Source organism: Gallus gallus, chromosome 27 (assembly GCF_016699485.2).
Source record: "Gallus gallus isolate bGalGal1 chromosome 27, bGalGal1.mat.broiler.GRCg7b, whole genome shotgun sequence".
NCBI lineage: Eukaryota > Metazoa > Chordata > Aves > Galliformes > Phasianidae > Gallus > Gallus gallus.
This window is the reverse complement of record NC_052558.1, coordinates 4,310,333-4,328,777: the sequence shown is the minus strand read 5'-3', so window position 1 is coordinate 4,328,777 and position 18,445 is coordinate 4,310,333. Positions and strand designations below refer to the sequence as shown.

General features: G+C 60.8%; 1 protein-coding gene across 2 annotated transcripts; it reads left to right on the top strand.

Moving 5' to 3' along the window:
* Positions 1-1,339: 1,339 nt before the first annotated feature.
* On the top strand, positions 1,340-17,485 carry MED24 (mediator complex subunit 24). 2 transcript variants are annotated; one of them, NM_001031363.2, is made up of 25 exons: positions 1,340-1,668; positions 3,258-3,340; positions 3,848-3,886; positions 4,807-4,880; positions 5,954-6,177; positions 6,722-6,833; positions 7,203-7,353; positions 7,579-7,692; positions 8,409-8,456; positions 8,682-8,764; positions 9,212-9,298; positions 9,596-9,707; positions 10,275-10,417; positions 10,962-10,999; positions 11,577-11,659; positions 12,606-12,784; positions 12,878-12,977; positions 13,277-13,452; positions 13,529-13,793; positions 13,962-14,143; positions 14,268-14,361; positions 14,733-14,832; positions 16,572-16,649; positions 16,802-16,950; positions 17,094-17,485. In NM_001031363.2, exons 1-25 carry the CDS (start codon positions 1,539-1,541, stop codon positions 17,208-17,210), a joined length of 2,961 nt encoding a protein of 986 aa, NP_001026534.2. In that variant the 5' UTR covers positions 1,340-1,538; the 3' UTR covers positions 17,211-17,485. The 2 variants fall into 2 exon arrangements, with proteins under 2 accessions (NP_001026534.2, NP_001384346.1); NM_001397417.1 differs by lacking the exon at positions 9,212-9,298.
* Positions 17,486-18,445: the final 960 nt, after the last annotated feature.

Sequence of the window (18,445 nt, the reverse complement as noted above, 5' to 3'; positions counted from 1 at the left end):
GCCCCCCCAGCCCCACACCCACAGCACTGCATGGCAGTGGGGGTCCCTCTGAGGGGGGCGGGGGGGGTCACTTCTTTTCTGGGGGGGGTCTCACCGCGCCTCCCGCTCCCACGAGGCCTACAGCCCCGTGAGGCCTACACTGCTGGTTGGCCCCCCACCACTGCAGCCCACAGTGTCCGGTTCCCCCTCGGCAGCTGCGGGACCCCCCCAGCCCCGTGCCCGGCACAGGAAATCCGTCCTCATGAATAGGGCCCCCCCGGCCCTGCGGGCCCCTCGCCGGCTGGGCCGCAGCTCACCCGCTAATCCCGGCTGCGGCCATGGGGGATTTGCGGCCGCCCGCGCGCCCCGGCCCCATGAATGATTAACACGGGAATTAAGGGGCCGCAGAGACCCCCAAGCACAGCAGGGGGGGGTCTGGGGGGCTGCGGGGGGGCCCTGCCTGCCCTGGGGTGGGAGGTGCTGTGGGGCACGGCCCTGGGGGGGCTTTGCACAGCGCTCAGATTTGGGGCTGTGTGGCAGCAGATTGGAGGTGCTGCCCCCCCCCCCCACAGTGTGCAGCCCCCCGCCCCCGCCCGCTCCCCATCTGTTGGTTGCCATGGCAACGGGCGGCGGGAATCCTGCTGGGATTTTGCCTGCATATCCGTGAGCCCACATGAGTGTGACTGCACATAAACACGCGTGCATCTGTGCACAAGCACGCGCCCGGGGCCGTGTGCATACACCCATCTGTGTGCACACCTGCATGTGGGTGCACAGCCGTTTTTGTAGGTCCATACCTGCACACCCCTGTGTTTGCACACCGTGTGCACGCTCGCGCCTTTGCATGCTGTGCTTGCACACCCAGAAGCTTGCACAGTTGCTCAGATTCTGCACACTCCATGTTTGCATACCCTTGTATTTGCACGCCATGCATGCGCACCCACGTGCATTTGCATGCAGTGCTTGTGCACTCTAACATTCCACGTTTGCCATCAATCGCATTTGCACAGACTCTGTTTGCACACCCCCATGTTTGCACACCTCCACGCCTGCACACCCTATATGTGCACCCTCGTTCATTTGCACACACACTGCTTGAACACGCAAGCTTCTGTTAGCAATCTCATTTGCACAGACTGTTTGCCCTCCTCCATGTTTGCACACCCCCACATTTGCACCTCCGTGCGTTTGCACACAGTGTTTGCCCACCGCGAGATTCCGCGTTTGCCACCCATTTCGCACAAACTCACTTTGCACACCCCCACGTTTGCACACCCCACGCGTTTCTTCGCGCCCCCCACCAGGCCCCCGCGAACTACACCTCCCAGCAAGCCCCGCGCCGCCCCGCCGCCCAATCAGCGCGCGGCTTGCTGGCGGGCGCCAACATGGCGGTGCCCAGGCGCTGAGCGAGCGGAGCCGGCGGGTGAGGAGCGCCGCGGCCGAGGCCTGGGGGCCGGGAACGGAGCCGAGAGAGCGGGGAGCGATCTCCCGGGCCCGGCCCTTGCCGTGGTGCCCCGAGGCCCGGCCCCGAGGCCTCTCCGTTCCCACAGAGCGCAGCCATGAAGGTGGTGAACCTGAAGCAGGCCATCCTGCAGGCCTGGAAGGAGCGCTGGAGCGACTACCAATGGGCCATCAACATGAAGCGCTTCTTCCCCCGCGGAGCCACCTGGGACATCCTCAACCTGGCAGGTCCGGGGGGCGGGGGGGGCCGCAGCCTCCGGGGCGTGCCGTGGTGGTGTGCCTCGGTTGCCCCCAAGGGCACCATCAGCCCCACGGGTGTGTGTGGCCCAGGGGTGGGACCCCCACCCTCATGGATGCGTACGGCCCGGGGGGGGGGGGCGCCGCTCCAGGCCCCCAGGGCTGCTTCCTGCTCCCATTTATGAGCGTTTCTTTCCCTGGCCCCATTCAAGGCCGTTTGTCACCAGCCCGGCCAGGCGCTGTACCCGCCGTGTTAGGCGGTTTAAAGATTTGCCAGCCTTTGTGCCAATTATAGAAACACACTGCTACGTTTGGTGTGTTCCTTTTTCCTGTGTGTTTGCAAGCCCAGGATAAACAAACACAAAGTGCTGCTGGAGGATCACACTGCGGTATTTAAAGGGGAAAAGCACCTCTGTGCTTCTCACCCCCTGAGCTCGCTCCATAGTGGCCTTTCCCACCTATTTTGACCTACCAGTATAGCTGGTACCGGGCTCTGGCTTACAGTGCTGAGCCTACAGTTTCTGTAGTAATGGGTTTCTCCTGGCTGCCTCTTAGTGCATCTGCCGAGGAAAGCCTCGCTCAGCTCGGTGAGGGCAGAGCCCGGTCCCTTTGCTGGAGGATGCAGGGCAGGTGGTGGGCATGCGGGCGGCCGTCACGTCCAGAGCACTTCTCCAAGCCATCCCCCTCAGCTCAGCCTCCCCCCAGCTCGTGCCTTTCGGATTTCAACCACAAAGGAGGAAAACCTGGCACGAGCCGCCCAGATCACGGCACTGCCCAGCAAATCGATGCTGACATGCCTGCAGTGGGTGACAGCATGTGGCTGGCTCGCGTTGACGCTCCCTGATTAGATGGGGAGGGGAGGGCTGCCGTCAGCCTTCTGTCCTCGTGCTGAGATGCGTTTGGCCGCGGCCGCAGCCTTCTGCCAGGATCCGAGGTGTCTCCCGCAGCCGGGATCTGCCGACGGCTGCTGCTCCGTGCTGGCTGCGGGGAGCTGGCCTGCCCCTCTTGCATCTGGGTGCCCTGACCTACTTACAGCCCGTGCCACAGCCCGGGGCCTGGTTTTGAGAGGTGGTTCCTGCACTCTGCCGTAGTTCAAATGGTCAATTAAAGGCTTGACTGAGCAGATAGGGCGGGCAGAGCCCCTCCAGCCTCCCTGGCCGGCTGCCAGAGGCAGGGAGTGCCAGACGCACAGGAACCGTCGTGGCCGAGAGCGGCCGTGTGCCCGCAGCCCAGCCCCAGGTACCAGAGCAGAAATGGCATGGTGGTGGGTGCCTGAACCTCCTGGGCAGGAGGTGGGAGGAAGGGAAGGGTGCTTGGAGAGCAGCGGGTGCAGCTTTGAGCCCAGGGCAGAGGTGAACGGACAGGAGGCTGCTGGTACTGCCTGAATTATTTGCTACCTCTTGCTGCTGAGGAGTAGAAGCTTGGGGGATTGGGTTAATTTCAGGGAAGCGTTGTGCGGATCTGTTGTACTTGGCACGAGTTGTCTTTGCCATCTTTCCTGTGGGTGAGAGCAGAAACAAGGGCACTGCGTGTGCCCACACTGCGCGCTGCCTGCCGCAGGTCCCTCTCTTTGCTTGCAGAGGCTCTGCTCGAGCAGGCGATGATCGGGCCGTCGCCGAACCCACTCATCTTGTCCTACCTGAAATACGCTATCAGCTCCCAGGTAATGGCTCTCCCCGCACTCTGCCTCGCATTGCAGCGCTGCTGGGTGTCGCCTCACGGCCCCAATTAGCAAGCAAAGAACCCGGGGTGCAGAGCTGGTGGCGGGCAGACACCCCAATGTCTGCACCTTGCAGGCGTTGTGCTTGGCTCAGACAGGGTGGGGGGCTCAGCGTGCGCCCAGGGCGGGGTTGTTTCTGCAAATAGCCTCTGCCTGCTGCACACCGGCTGGAAATCCTCGTCCTCCAAGAGCCTCCGTGCTGCCCGGGAGCTCCGTGCTTCCTTACTGCAGCATTTAATGCTGGCTAAAGTTTGTGCGGAACAAATCAGCGGTCACCTAAAAACGTCTGTTTGGATTTGTGCCGGGTCAGCGCCCCGGCTGCGGTGGCAGGCAGTGGGGCCGTGCCCTGACCTCAGTGCCCCTCAGCCGCGAGCGCTGTGCTCACAGGCAGCACCCACTGCCGTGCTGCTTTTCCAGCACCATTGTTTTGGTTTTCTGTTTTGTTCGTAGATGGTGTCTTATTCCACAGTGCTGACGGCCATCAGCAAGGTACGGCTCTGACAGCTGCTGGCTGAGGCTTTTCTCTTTACCTGCGATCCGCGTATCCATTTCCCATCCCACAGCTCTCACCAAATATAGGTCAAGTGTAAAATGACATCCTGCGCTGAGTCAGCAGCGGGCAGACAGCAGGGAGCAGGGTGTGAGCCCGCTGGGGACAGCCCACCAGCAGCTCCCACTCTGCTCTGGGGCCGGTCCTGTGTGCTGCAGGCATGGAAACTGCACCCCATGGGGCTCGGCAGGCTCCTGCTCTGCCACCCCCCCCCCCCCCCCCCCCCACTGCCAGCACCGGGAGCTGTGCCGTGAGCACGCTGGGGAGCCCCTCAGCAGGGTCAGCCCCTCAGTGGGGCGGCAGAGCCAGCGCACGGCCAGGCTCGCTGTCACTGCCCATTGTGGTGAGGCTGGTGGAGAAGCGCTGACCTTGACAGCCGTGGTTTCCTCCTTCAGAGCAGCGTGGGCTCAGTGCAGGCCCGCAGGCCAGCTCCGGCTCAGTGGGGTGGCCCCATCTGCTCGGCCGAGCAGGCGGCAGCGGCGCTGCTGCCGTCCCCGTGGCCAGTCGAGCTGTCGGTGCTCGCTGCCAGCCCCACCGAGCTGGAGGTGGGGACGTGGGCTGGCGCAGAGCCACCGTCGTGTCAGTGCAGCCCATGGGGAGCCGGGGGGGCTGCAAATGGAGCTCCAACCCCCGCTGCATCTCAGGGAGGCTGCTCGGAAATGCGGTCTCAGCCCCGCTGCCGTGGCCCCATTGCTTTCTACTGCCCCGGGAGGACACGACCCGACTGAGGGACAGCCCTGACCCAGTTCCCGTTCTTCTGACTGCTGGCTGGCTGCCGGGGCGAGTGCCCCACAGTTGTTTTTTGGGGCTGCTGGAGCTTGGCACCCCCTGTTTAAAATCCCTCTTTGTTCTGCTGTAGTTTGATGACTTCTCCCGGGACCTGTGTGTGCAGTCGCTGCTGGAGATCATGGATATGTTCTGCGACCGCCTCAGGTACGGCGCAGCCCTTCCACAGCCTGCAGCTCCCACTGGGTCTGGTGCTCGCCCCATTGCGTGGTCCCTGCTCTGGCAGAGGGAGGCCATTTCCCATCCCAGCTCTCCTCCTGAGCTGCTCTAGGCTGAGATGTCAGCATGGGCAGAGCAGGGGGAGCCCAGAACCCCACCAGCTTTGTGGGAGGCTGTGAGAACCCCACCTATTTTGGGCTATGACCTCCTCCACGGTACTCCTGCTCAACTCAGATTGGTGTAAGCCCCAAAACCTGAGGGTTTCTGTCTCCTCTACATTTTACTTCTCTTGTGTGGCCTCTGTGGCTTCCCAGGGCCCTGGCTGCACCTCCCTCCCTGGCTGCCAGTGCTCGTGGTTCTGCCTGCCCTGCCCCAGGCGCTTCATGCAGCTGCCTTGTTTTGCTCCATGCTCTTCCGCTGGTGTCGCAGGACCCAGGGGAGACAATTCAGGCCGCAAAAACTTTTATAGAAAGCTGAGAAATCTTCCTGTTAACCCCTGACAGCCTCTGCTGGGAGGCTGCTGCGGAGAGGCAGGCGGTGTGGGTGAATGGGAGGATAAGCAGGGCTAAAGGTAGCAGCTCTTCAATTACACGGAGCGAAGCAGCAGCAATGAATGTGCATCAGTCGCAGATGTTGACAAGGAGCTGTTGCTGGCCAACTGCAGAGCTGGTGACTTAATCCAGTTCCTGCCTAATCTGATCCTCCGCTTAATTTGATCAAAACTTCTGGCCCCGATGATTTGTGCATCAGGAGGGGAAAGCGTTCACCTCTTGGAACACATTGATCAGTGCTGAGCCTTTCTTAGCAAGATAATTTGATTAGAGGCTTGGAAAGTTTCCCTGTAGTTGAGTGGCCAGAGAGGAGTCTGCACTGGGTACACTTGATTTCCCCTGGCACGGGGGATGCTCATGGACTGGGGGCTGCAGCAGAGGAGCCAGGAGCTGAGCACGCTGTGCTGGGCGTGTGGGATGTAGGCTGCTTCCTCAGGCTGCCCCACTGCCGTGCCTTGATCTCTATGGGGGTGCAGCTCGGCCCATGGTTGTGTTTCTCTCTTCTTGCAGCTGCCACGGCAGAGCAGAGGAGTGCATCGGTTTGTGCCGGGCGCTGATGAGTGCCCTGAACTGGCTCCTGCGCTGCGCGGCCTTCTATGCTGAGAAGGTGAAGGAGATGCTGGAGCAGGTGGCAGCGGAGGGCCAGATGAAGATGTGCCTGGAGCGGCTGGAGAAGATGCTTAGCAGCACCAAGAACCGTGCCCTGATCCACATTGCCCAGCTGGAGGAGACGTGTACGTCGCTCCCTGGGCCCAGTGGCCGTGCTCTGCTCCTGGCTGCTGCTAGGGCTTATGCTGGTTGCTGCTGGCCTCACTGAGGTGTCCTTGCCACCTTCCCTTCCCCCTGCCCAGCTCCTGCCGCATTGTCCCTGTGGCTCCAAGCCCATCCATCTTCCAGCCCTGTTGCTGTAACCGTCTCCTCCTTGGCTCCATGCCACCCTCTGCCCCCTCCCCTCCACGCTGCCCTTGGAAGAGGAACAGAATTAATGTGAAGGCTGCGTGAGCTGTTCCCGGGTGTGTGGCGGGTCCTGCACTCTACTAGCCTGCCTGGCACGGCCCTGCACCTCCGCTTGGTCCCCTGGCCAAGAGGCCGTGCCAGGGAGCTGCTGGCTGACATGCAGATCCTCAGCTTGGGTTTGCAGAGGTGCTCTGACTCCCGCTCGGCAGGGAGCCCCAGACTCAGCAGTCCCTCTGCTTTGCCGTGGGCATTAGAGCCAGACTGCTGGCTTCTCATCCTGTCACTGTCCTGCTCCACTGAACGCCTGCCCTCCCTCCCCAGCCTCCTGGAATGCCGTGGAGCAATCCCTCCTTAAGCTAGAGGAAAGTCTGAATGGCCTCAGCAACTCCACGCTGCGAAGCCAGGCTGATGACTGCATCTCCCTCATCAAGAGGTAGCTGCTGGCATGGGTTCAGAGGGTGAAATGGGTCTGAGCCCTCCTTGGGAAGCCTGAGAACCTCATGCCTCCTTCCCCATTAGCTCCCTGCTTTCCTGTCCCTTCCCAGCTCAGACTCCTGTGCTGGCTGTGGGCTGGGACCAGCAAGAAGCCCTGAAATAAGGGAAGGGTTTGCCTCCTGCAAAGGGCTCTTAATGGGTGCCTTGGGCCCCTTGCCATCCCTCAGCTGCTCCAGTGTGTGCGCCAGGGCCTGGGGGACTTGGCTGTGCCCAAAGGCAGTGCTGCTGGGAAGGGAGGGTGGGACAGAGGGAGCAAGGGTCATCCCTGCTAGACTCCAGTGACCCAGTGCTGTTGTCTCTCATCCAGCATCCCCACCATGCTATCAGTTCGCTCTGAGCAGCTGAACAAGACTGGCTTCCCCACCGTGCATGCTGTGGTGCTGCTGGAGGGGACCATGAACCTCACAGGAGAGATCCAGCCTCTGGTGGAGCAGCTGATGATGGTGAAGAGGATGCAGGTACAAAAGTGGTATCTTCTCATCCTGCTTGGGTTGACTGGGGGCATTTGGCACCGGGGCTGTGCTGCAGCCCTGTGCAAAGAGGGCTGATCTTCATTTGGGAGTATGAGCAAAGCCTCAGGTAGTAGCACAAACACATCAGTGGCTTTGCAGGGAGGTCAGGGCTTGGTTGAGAGAGTTGCTTTGTTATTGGGTACTGGAGGGTCCTGTCCGTGTGCCCTGCAGCGCATCCCTTCCCCGCTCTTCATGCTGGAGATCTGGAAGGCGTGTTTCGTGGGCCTCATCGAGTCCCCAGAGGGCACAGAGGAGCTGAAGTGGACAGCCTTTACCTTCCTGAAGGTACACCCCTAGCTTCACAGCGAGCATAGCACTCTGAGCCCTGCACCTTTCCCTGCATGTTTGGCCCCTGCTGAGCACCAAAGCCTGGCTGAGCAGTGGTAGAATCACAGAATGGCTTCATTTAGAGGGGTCCTCAAAGATTGTCTCGTTCCAGTTAGTCCTCCCGACCCACAGTGTTCCCTGCTCATCCTGTCTGGACTACATGCAAGATGGCTGAGCCCACAGGCAGCCCTCCTGCAACACACTTTGCTGTCTGGGGCATCTTTTCAGCCCAGCCCCACTTTGTTTTGTTTTCCTAGGAAGTTGTGGGGGAAATTGTGGCCTTTGAAGGATGCCAAAGCAGTCTCTGGGCTGGCGCTCCCACAGCTCAGTGGTGGGCAGCCCCGCAGCAGTCTGCCTTGCTTCTTGTCTTTGTGCCAGACAAAAGGGATTTATGTGTAATTTCAGGCCTGATGCGCTCTGGCCTATGCTGGGCTCTGCAGCCGTAGTCCCCTGCCTGGCCGTGCCCTGCTGCTCCTTGTGATGTTGGAAGGGCTCTGCAGAGGGGAGTTGGGAGGACAGTCCCCAGGGTGCAAAGGCTGCTCCAGAAATCCTTCTGCTGGGCTGGCAGAGCAGCTGCTCCTTGCAGGCGGGTTTTGCTCGAGCTCCTGCTGCCTGTGCTGCTGGGAGCACTGGGTCTGTCTCTCAGTCGTGTCCGCATGCCCCATGTCTTTCAGATCCCTCAGGTCCTGGTTGAACTGAAGAACTATCCCCACGGGGACAAGGTGAGTCGCAAGGGCTGTGGTTTGGAGCTGTTTAAAGCACCGGGTGTGCAAGCGGACTATGCTTGTTGTGATGGTGCTGGTGCCTGGCCAGAGCTGTGCGAGGGTGGCTGGGGTGGGAAGCAGTCTGCATGCTGACAGCCTTCCTCTAGCTGGGAGGTGGTCTGGCAGGGACTGGATTCGTGTCAGTGGTGCTGCAAGCTGAGCACTCGCCTTTGTGCATGGCAGGATTTCACAGAGGATGTGAACTGTGCCTTCGAGTTCCTGCTGAAGCTGACCCCTCTGCTTGACAAAGCAGATCAGCGATGCAAGTGAGTGCTCGTATGCCCAGGACTCACCTGCAGCACTGTGAGCCTGTGGCTGGTCTGTGCCCCGCTGCCCCCAGCATCTCTGTGGGGAGCTGCAGTAGTGGGGCAGCTGTGTGCAAAGCTTTTCGTGGTGTGAAGGGAAGCACTGATTTCTGACCCGGTTCCTTCTTCCTGAGGCGCTGGCACTGCCAAATGAGCAAGGCAGTGAGTGTCTGACAGCTGATCCGTATGTTGGTGATGCTTTGTGATGTCTGGAGCTGCTTCTGGCCCTGCATCCCCCTCAGGATGGGGGAACAGAGGCAGACAGACAGCTCAGGAGCCCTGACTGCTTGAGTCCCAGTCTGCAAATGCTTGCATAGCTCTGCTGGTCTGTGGGGGGGAGGTCTGCACCCGCTGCTCGGACAGCAGGAAGGCTGTTCTGGGGCTGATGCTCTGCTCTCCCTCTTCCAGCTGCAACTGCATGAGTCTGCTCCTGCAGGAGTGCAGCAAACAGGGGCTGCTCTCAGAAGCCAACATGACCAACCTGACTGATAAACGGTACGGCCCTCATGGAGCCTGGGTAGCCCAGCAGGGTTGGGACACCTTGTCTCACTGCCATTCTGGCAGGGAGCACGAAGCAGCTGTGGTGCTGCTGGCTGTCCTGCAGCTGGGGCATCCTGGCCTGCAGGGATGAGGCTTTGCTTTTGGTGACAGAGCAGGGCAGAGCCTGTGCTCTCAGAGCTGGTGCTGAGGGGCTGGCCTTCCCTTGGAGATGGTGGGGGGGCTGAGTCTTGAGGAGGAGAGGGGTAGAGTGGCAAAATTCCTACTCAAGAGCCTCTCTTTGTGGATCACCAGCAAAGCAGACAGGGAAGATGCTCCACAGTTGCAATCAGCAGAGAATGCCAACATCCAGCCAAACCCCAGGCTCATCCTGAGGGCCGAGCCGACTGTCACCAACATCCTGAAGGTGAGTCCCTTCCTACTACAGTGCTGGGGAGGCCGATCTCCACCCCAGAGCTGGCTTCCAGAAGCACTGGGCTCACCAGGGTCTCAGGAGATGCCTTCTCCCACCCTGTGCTGAGGTGGAGGAATTGCTTCCAGCCTTTTTGCAGTCTCTGCTGTGGAGCCCAGCGCTCCCCTCCTCCTTCCCTGGAAGTCGGTGGAGCTGTCAGGCAGCTCGATGCGTTGTCAGTGCCAGCAGTCTGAGCCCAGCCTGCTCTGCCCATCCTCCCCAGCATGCATCTCCCCCATCCCCAGAACCTCCTCCTCCCCGTGTCTCTCCTGCTGCCCTTCTGGTGAAGACATTTTGCTGCCGGTTGTGCTACCCCAGCATGTTGCAGCTCTCCCTTTTGCAGAGCCTGGGACTCTGGGGGTCCCTCCCCTTCCCTCCAAGCCCTGCAGGTCCCTGCAGACAGAGGCCCTGTGGGATGGTTCTGGCAGCTGCTCAGCTCTGCTTCTGTGGCTGGAGTTTTACTGCTGCTCTGTAACATGCTTTCCCCGTGACTTCTTTCTTTTTTTTTTTTTCCTTTTGTAGACTATGGATGCAGATCACTCCAAATCCCCCGAGGGTCTGCTGGGGGTCCTGGGTCACATGCTGTCTGGGAAGAGCCTGGACCTGCTGCTGGCAGCAGCAGCAGCAACGGGCAAGCTGAAATCCTTTGCTTGGAAGTTCATCAAGTGAGTGTCCACCTGGACTACGTGCTGGTGGGGCTGGGTGAGCTGGCAGCCTCCCTGCTCTCCCCCTTTCTCTCTCCTGAGCCCGTGCTCCCACCACATTCAGGGCTGGATTTGGGGTCTGTGCAGCACCGACAGAGCTCTGGGGAGGGCTGGGCTCTTGGGGTCTGAACCCCACGGCATCCCCCCTCCTTTGCTTCTTTGTGAACGGGGTGCAGCATCCAAGTCAAATCTGGTTCAGTTGTGTTAGGGCTGAAAGCACCAGCACGGCCCCAGCTCAGAGGCGCTGCTGTGTGCATGCCTTTGTTCCCCAGGTACCTGTGTCCTGGTTAGAGCACACGCGCAGCACGCGTGGGGCTGTGTGATGCCCTCCTCACATGGCAGGGCCTGGGGCAGTGTGAACCACACTGGCCCAGCTGGGAGCGTGGCATCGCATCCGGGCTGTGTGCTGCTGCAGGCAGGGGCAGCTCTGTGCCCGTCTCGGGTGGGAGGAGGGCTGCTTTGTCTGATGATAACGCTTCACTGCAGCTCTCTCTGCCCCCTCTAGGCTGAATGAATTCACGAAGCACATCAGTACAGAAAACTGTAAGTGCGTGCGCATCCGTGCGTGGGGTGGCTCGAGCTGTGCTTCCCCTGCTGCCACGTGCTGGGTTAAGCAGGGGTTGGGCTGAGCTGTGCCAGGCATGGTCAGGTGCCGGTGGAGATCTGGGCTCCTGGGGACCCCCAGTTCTCAGCCATGGCACACGCGTGTCCATCCTGAGCTCCCTTCTCCCCTTCCCAGCCCTTGGGGCCCCTTGGGGCTGGCCCTGCCCCAGCTCCTTCCCTGGAAGGGGTGATGTGTCAGCACACAGCCCGAGATAAGGACTCTGACTGCGTTTACGTGTGATTAAACATGTTGAGTGCTCTGACCTTCTGCGGCACTGGGGGAGCCCAGGGTTGAACTGGGGCTGCCAAATAGAGGTCAAAGCCGCTCTGGGAGCTCGAGCTGGGGCAGGCGGGGTGAGGGAGGCACTTGGCACGTCCTTTGGAGCCTTCATTCACACTCCAACTCTCGGGCATTAGAAAAGCACCTTGGAGGAGGCAGGGACTCAACCCCCAGGCTGACAGGGCTGCTGCCTGCCTCCCTGGGCCGAGTTCCCTGAGATCTGTTTGTTCTTCCCAGCCAAATCTGCCCCGGTTCGGGCCCTTCTCTTTGACATCTCGTTCCTCATGCTGTGCCATGTGGCCCAGACCTACGGCTCGGAGGTAAGCAGCCTTGGGAAGGCAGCCATTGGGCTCTGACCTTGTGAGAGCAGCAGCCCGTGTGCTGAAGTCTGCCAGCCTCCTCTAGCGGCCGTGCTGCTGTCACCACTGCCTTGTCACTGTCCCCACCGCCCACAGCCGCCTCTCCAGCAGCACTCTGCTGTGGGTGAAGTGCCCAGTGTGTTTTGCCTGGTGCAAAGCAATGGAGCCACAGTGGCCACAGCGTTCCCAGGGACTTTAGTTTGTGCCCTTCTTTTCCATGCTGTGTTATTGTCACCGCCTCACCCTCTCCAGGCTGGCTCTGATCTCCCAGTGCTTTTCCCAGCCTTGCTCCCCCAGCACGGAACAGTTTGGCTCTGGCTGGCTGGGGAGGGCTGGTGGATGTCAGCCCTCCTCTGGCAGATGAGGAACTTGCAGCCGCGCTCAGGAAGAGGCACTTGGGTTATATGAAAATTTTCCACGTTTCAACATCTGTGCGTGTCGGGAGGTAAAACGATACCGAAACACTGCAGACGTGGAGAGAGAGAGAATGAAAAACTTGGGTGGGGGGCTGCCCAGGGAGCAGAGAGGGGGAGTCCTGGCTGGCGGCAGCCCGGGGCGGATGTGCCCGGGGCTCTCCGATGAGGTCTGAGCCCAGAGCGACTTTTCCTGACCAGCTGCTGCTGAACAGATGTGCAACACTTTTGTCAAAAATAGCGTCCCTCGGGTGCTGCAGGGCTGAGAGGAGGAAGCAGCGTGTGGGATTCCCAGCTTGTGTCCCCTCCGGGAGCCCTTGCAGCTGGCTGCCAGCTGGGCTGCGTGCCCCGGCCCCGCAGAGCCGTGAGGAGCCTGAGAGCAGCTCGGGGGCCGAGAGGCCCCATGAGAGCAGTGCTGGCCCCAGCTGTGAGCTCCCCAGGGTGGGGGTCCCGAGGCAGGGTATGGGGTGCGCTCAGAGCTGGTTCCCTTCCAGGTGATCCTGTCAGAGTCGAGGCCGGCAGATGAGGTGCCCTTCTTTGAGACCTGGATGCTGACCTGCATGCCCGAGGAGGGCAAGATCCTCAACCCTGACCATCCCTGCTTCCGCCCTGACTCTACCAAAGTGGAATCCCTCGTCGCCCTCCTCAACAACTCCTCTGAGATGAAGCTGGTGTAAGAGCTCAGCCCAGTCCGTAGGGCCGGGGAGATGCAGGGAGGAGAGCAGCTCTGAGCGTGTGCCTGACCCCCTGTCTCTCCCCCTGGCAGGCAGATTAATTGGCATGAGGTGTGTCTGAGCATCTCGGCTGCCATCCTAGAGATCCTCAATGCCTGGGAGAACAGCGTGCTCACCTTCGAGTCCATCCAGGTGGGTCTGCAGGGCAGAATGGAGCCAGCGCTGCACTGCGCCGTAAGGAGGGGCTGAGTAGTGAGCAAGGCAGGGCCCCCCATCCTGCTGCCCCAAATGCTGCTGCAGTTGACACAGAGCTCCCCGGCTACTTGCCTGTGGAACTAACACGGCCCCATTGATGCTGCCCCATTGGTGATTGTGGGCTTGGCAGGGGCATGGGGGAAAAAGGCTTGGGGCAGACCCTAGGAGCTGATGCTGGGATGAAGCCTGTGCACCTGCACACGTCTGTGCTCATCCACATCTGCTCTCACCTCTAGAAAATCACAGACAACATCAAGGGCAAGGTGTGCAGCATGGCAGTGTGTGCTGTGGCCTGGCTGGTGGCCCACGTCCGCATGCTGGGCTTAGATGAGCGTGAGAAGTCCCTGCAGATGATCCGGCAGTTGGCCACCCCGCTGTACGGCGACAACACGCTGCAGTTCTACAACGAGCGGTGAGCCCCACGCAGGGTGTTTCTTCCCCTCCCTTTGCTGCCCACCGCCTTCCTGACCTGTCTCAATCTGCCACAGTGTGGTGATCATGAGCTCCATCCTGGAGCACATGTGTGCCGACGTCCTGCAGCAGACGGCCACACAGATCAAGTTCCCCTCCACGGGCATGGACACCATCCCCTACTGGAACCTGCTCCCCCCCAAGAAGCCCATCAAGGAGGTGCTGACGAGTGTGTTCACCAAGGTGCTGGAGAAGGGCTGGGTCGACAGCCGCTCCATCCACATCTTTGACACCCTGCTGCACATGGGAGGCGTCTACTGGTTCTGCAACAACCTGGTCAAGGTACAGGGTGGAGCGGGGAGGTGGTCACTGCTTCCAGCCCTGGACTGCTGGGCTGGGCCTGGGCTCTGGTGGCAGGGCTGGCTGTGGTGACGGTCCTGGGGGCGAGGGGTGAGCGGGGAGGGTCCTGCTGTGCCCTGCCCTTCCTCAGCTCTGCCCCGTGCCTCGCAGGAGCTGCTGAAGGAGACAAGGAAGGAGCACACGCTGCGAGCTGTGGAGCTGCTCTATGCCATCTTCTGCCTGGACATGCAGCAGCTGACACTGACCCTGCTGGGTCACATCCTACCCAACCTGCTCACCGATTCCTCCAAGTGGCACACCCTTATGGACCCCCCAGGGAAGGCTCTGGCCAAGTAAGCCCCCAGTTCTCTGGACACCTTGGGGTGGGGAGATCCGCCCCAGCAAAGCCCTGGTAGGAGCTGTGGGGTCTCACCACTGTCCAGGTGGACTCACACCTCTGCCCTGCTCCGTCCCCAGGCTCTCTGTCTGGTGTGCCCTGAGCTCCTACTCCTCCCACAACAAGGGCCAGGCGTCCGCCAGGCAGAAGAAGAGGCACCGAGAGGACATTGAGGTGTGTCTGGCACGGAGCAGGGTTTGGTTGGGAGCTCTGTGCCCATGAGAGTGGGATCTGGCTGGAAAGCTGTGGTTGCAGGAGGTGGAGGGGATCACTGAGGTGGGCTTCCCCACCCAGATTCGTTGAACTGGCTGAGGTTTGGTCCCTTGACCTTGGAATATGGGCTTTTCCCTTTGTTCTTTCTGGGAAAGGGGGATCTTAACAGGACGGTCGGTTCAGGGCTAGCCCAGACTGAGTCACTGTGGATGAACAATGAGCATAATTCCAGAGCTGTGCAGAGCCTGGGTTGGTGGCTGTCGGCCCTGGGGAGGGGGCTGGGGTCACCCACAGAGAGAGGCTGGTGGGGCTGAACCCTCTCTTCCCCCCAGGACTATATCAGCCTGTTCCCATTGGACGACACGCGGCCCTCCAAGCTCATGCGCCTGCTCAGTTCCAATGAGGAAGACGCCAACATCCTCTCCAGCCCCAGTAAGTGCAGGGGGGGTTGGGGGGGGACTGCTCCCAGGGACGGCGCCAGCCTCCCTCGCTGCTCCCTCCTGGGTGTGAAACGTGCTTTGGCACAAGAGCACTTCCTTCCCAAGCTGGCCAAGTGCTCTGGGAGGCAGCGGGGGGGGCTCTCCGCTCCCCTCTGCACGGTTACACCTTTCCAAACCCTTGCACCAGTGTCACGTGTGCTGCCTGCCTGCCTGTTTGGGGCTCAGTGGCAGCGTGAGGGCGGTCCATCAGCTGTCAGGACAGATCTGCAGCAGCACCAAACAATAATGGGGTATTCTGATAAGACGTTGAGCATTCAGCTGTGCTTTGCTGAGTTCCTGCGGAGCTTTTGCTCCAGAAGGTCATGCTTCTGAATTCCCCGAGGAGGGCAAGTTAGGAAAGGTGGTGAGGTTACACCTCCCCTCAGTGCCACCTAACCCAGTGCCACACACATGAAAGGCTCGGGGAGGTTTTGTTTGAGTCGATCTCTGTGGGATCAGAGACCCGATGTCCCCAGCCCAGCAAGGAGGTGACGTCTGTGATGGCTGTGGCTAAATCCTCAAATTCCACTGCTATTAATAATGCGGCGAGTGGAGCTGATGAGTCCTCATGCTTGCATCTCCCTATCCCTGAGCTGCAGGTTGCAACAGCCCCGGAAGGACATACTGTGGGGGCCCATAGCCCCCAGCCCCCACCCCACATGCGTCCGGGCTCCCAGCAGTGAGTCAGGGCTCTCCTTGGTCATTCTTGTGTCCTGACTGCCTCACCCCAACTCCTTTATTTGCCATTTTCCAACACAACAATAACCAGTGGTTTTTCTTGGTTTCATTACTGTTGAAATGTGGGCTTTTCCCTTTGTTTCGCTATCTTTATTTAACTCTTGGTGCAGTTCCACCTCTTTCCAGTGACACTCAGGACTTTTTTTGGGCTGTTTGCTGCCGTGATGTGGAAATCCTGCTTCCTGCAGCAGCCACACAACTCATGTGATTCCATGAGAAAAGTGGGGGAGGGCTTTCATTTCTTGGTGAGCATCCCCAGAGCATCCCAACATGGGTGCTGATTTTTGGCAGCAGCTGCCAAAGCTGGGTCAGCCCAGGAGCCCCCACCCATCAGCACTGGGCAGGAGCACCCGGCAGCCCCTTGGGGTGGGGGCCACGCAGATCCCCCCCCCTTGGCTGCCCAACCTTTGCTGCCTGTCCGTTGGTCTCACATTGTGGCTCTGATAGCTCGGCCCTACCCTGAGAGCAAGCTGTGAGTGCTGCTGTGCAGCTGTGGAACATCTGGGCTGGCCCGCCCTGCTGGCAGCACACACAGGATGTGTCCGGGCCGTGCACGAGGCTGAGCCCTGCTTGCTCCTCTCAGTCGTGACATTGCATTACTCTGCTCTCGTGAGGTGTCAGGGTCGAGTCACCACTGCCGTGACAGCCCAGCAGGGAGTCTCACTCGTGCTCACCCCTTGGAGATGTCTTTGAGCTTGGTCAGACTTGGAAGAAACGTGCAAGAGCAGAGCGTGCTGACACATCTCCATCCTGCCAGGGCCACGTGTGTGGATGGGCAGCTGAGGTCAGCCCTGCTGTGCTCCTCTGCTGTACCCAAAGCATACAGGGCACCGAGCACTGCGTAGCGCCCCATGGCTCAGGGCAGGGCTCTGCTGGAGCCCAGGGGCTCGCTGGGTGTGAGGGCTCCAAGCATCCCCCTCACCCCGTCCTGACACACGCTCTTCTCCCCCACAGATCGCTCAATGAGCAGCTCCCTGTCTGCCTCCCAGCTGCACGCCGTCAGCATGAGGGACCCCCTGAACAGAGTGCTGGGTAAGGTGGGCTGCAGCCTGCTGCTGGGGGCTGGCTGTGAGCTGGGGTCTGTCTGCAGGGATAGGGGCCGCCCCAGCCAAGGGGGCAGGCAGAGCTGTGCCCTCAGCTGCTGCAGCCTCCCTGCCTGCCCTGACAGTTCCCTGTCCCCACAGCAAACCTCTTCCTGCTCATCTCCTCCATCCTGGGCTCCAAGACAGCCGGCACTCACACGCAGTTTGTGCAGTGGTTCATGGAGGAGTGCGTGGACTGCCTGGAGCAGGGCAGCCACGGCAGCATCCTGCAGTTCATGCCTTTCACCATGGTGAGTCCTCCTCCCTGCTCTGCCCCACGGGCCACGGACGCTTTGGGGATGGGGAGAGCACTGGGGGGAGTGCAGAGGAGCTGCTTTCAGTTCTGCCCTTCGCTCTTCAACCCCAGCCATCAGCTCTGTTCCTCTTCTGCCAGGTTTCAGAGCTGGTCAAAGTGTCCACCATGTCCAGTCCCAAAATCGTCCTGGCCATCACGGATCTGGGTCTGCCCCTGGGCCGCCGCGTCGCTGCCAAAGCCATTGCTGCGCTGTGAGCGTGGCTGTGCACTGCTGCGCAGGACGGAGCTGCAGAGTGGCTGCTGGGGGACCTCCAGGAGTCCAAATGCCAGACTGGGGCTGGGACCCCTGAGACACTCTCTCCATCACCGTGGCTTGATGCTGCCCAGCATGAGGGCAGAGCTGGCAGCAGCAGGGGCTGCTCCCCTCCCTGCCCGGCCCCCGAGGCAGGCTCACACTGGGCTGTCAGAGACCGAGACCACCCCACTGCTCGTTGTTTTTCTAATTCATTCATTCCTTTTGTAGAATCTGGCTTTGCCTCGTTCCTCTTTGGTTTTCTGAGCTGGTGCTGAGGCAGAGGCTGAGCCCGGCCCTGCCCTGGGGCAGGGGAGGGCAGTGAGCAGCAATGCGCTGTGCTGTGCTGGGCAGGGGAGGACATGGCACTCAACGTCCCTAACGCAGAACCAAATGCAGCTCTGCAGCTCATCACGCTGCGCCCGGGGCATGGGCTGGAGGAGGATGCAGGTGAGTCACAGAACCTAACGGTGCTGTTATGGGCTGATTCAGAGGGATCCTGGCTGCTCCCAGAGCCTCTGCTGTGGCCGGTGCTGCCCATGCTGCTCTCCCTGCCCTATGCCCCCCTGTGCTGGTGATGGCATCGGAGCCCCAATGGGGTGGGAGAGCAGCACAGTGGGGCTCAGGCCCCGGCCCTGGTTTGGCCTGGAGTGGTGTTGGGTGGCCGCGGCCCTGCACGGTGTGCTGGGTGCTGCTCTCAGGGTGGAGCAGAGATGCTTTCCTGCCTCGCTGTCAGCTGCAAGCACATTCCTGTTGGAAATTCCTCCGTGTGGGTTCACCCCATGGCCCCGCTGTGAGCACAGCACCCAGTGAGTAACAGAGCAGCGGTCAGCTGCCCTGCTGAGTCTGTCACCAAACCCCATCCTCGAGGGGGTGGCAGTGCCGGGGTGCCCGGGCCTCCCCTCCTTTGGGTTGTGCTTTCTGTTTGACTCACACAGAAGAGGGAAGCGGTGCCTGGGCTGGGGGGCACGGCACCTGCCCTCCCCTTGGGCAGCTCTGAGCCCCATGGTGGGGCGCACAGCCCCTGCTCCTCGGCACGCTCTGGCACTGACCCACCGCACACCTCTTTACCGTTAATGCGGAGCAAAGAGCAGCTGCTCCATCGCTCTGTCAATATTTGCAGCCCTCTGCGCGGCTTTGGCCCTTCCCAGCGCTTCACCTTCCAGGAAAGGGTTGGAGCCGGGAGGAAGGGGTTTCC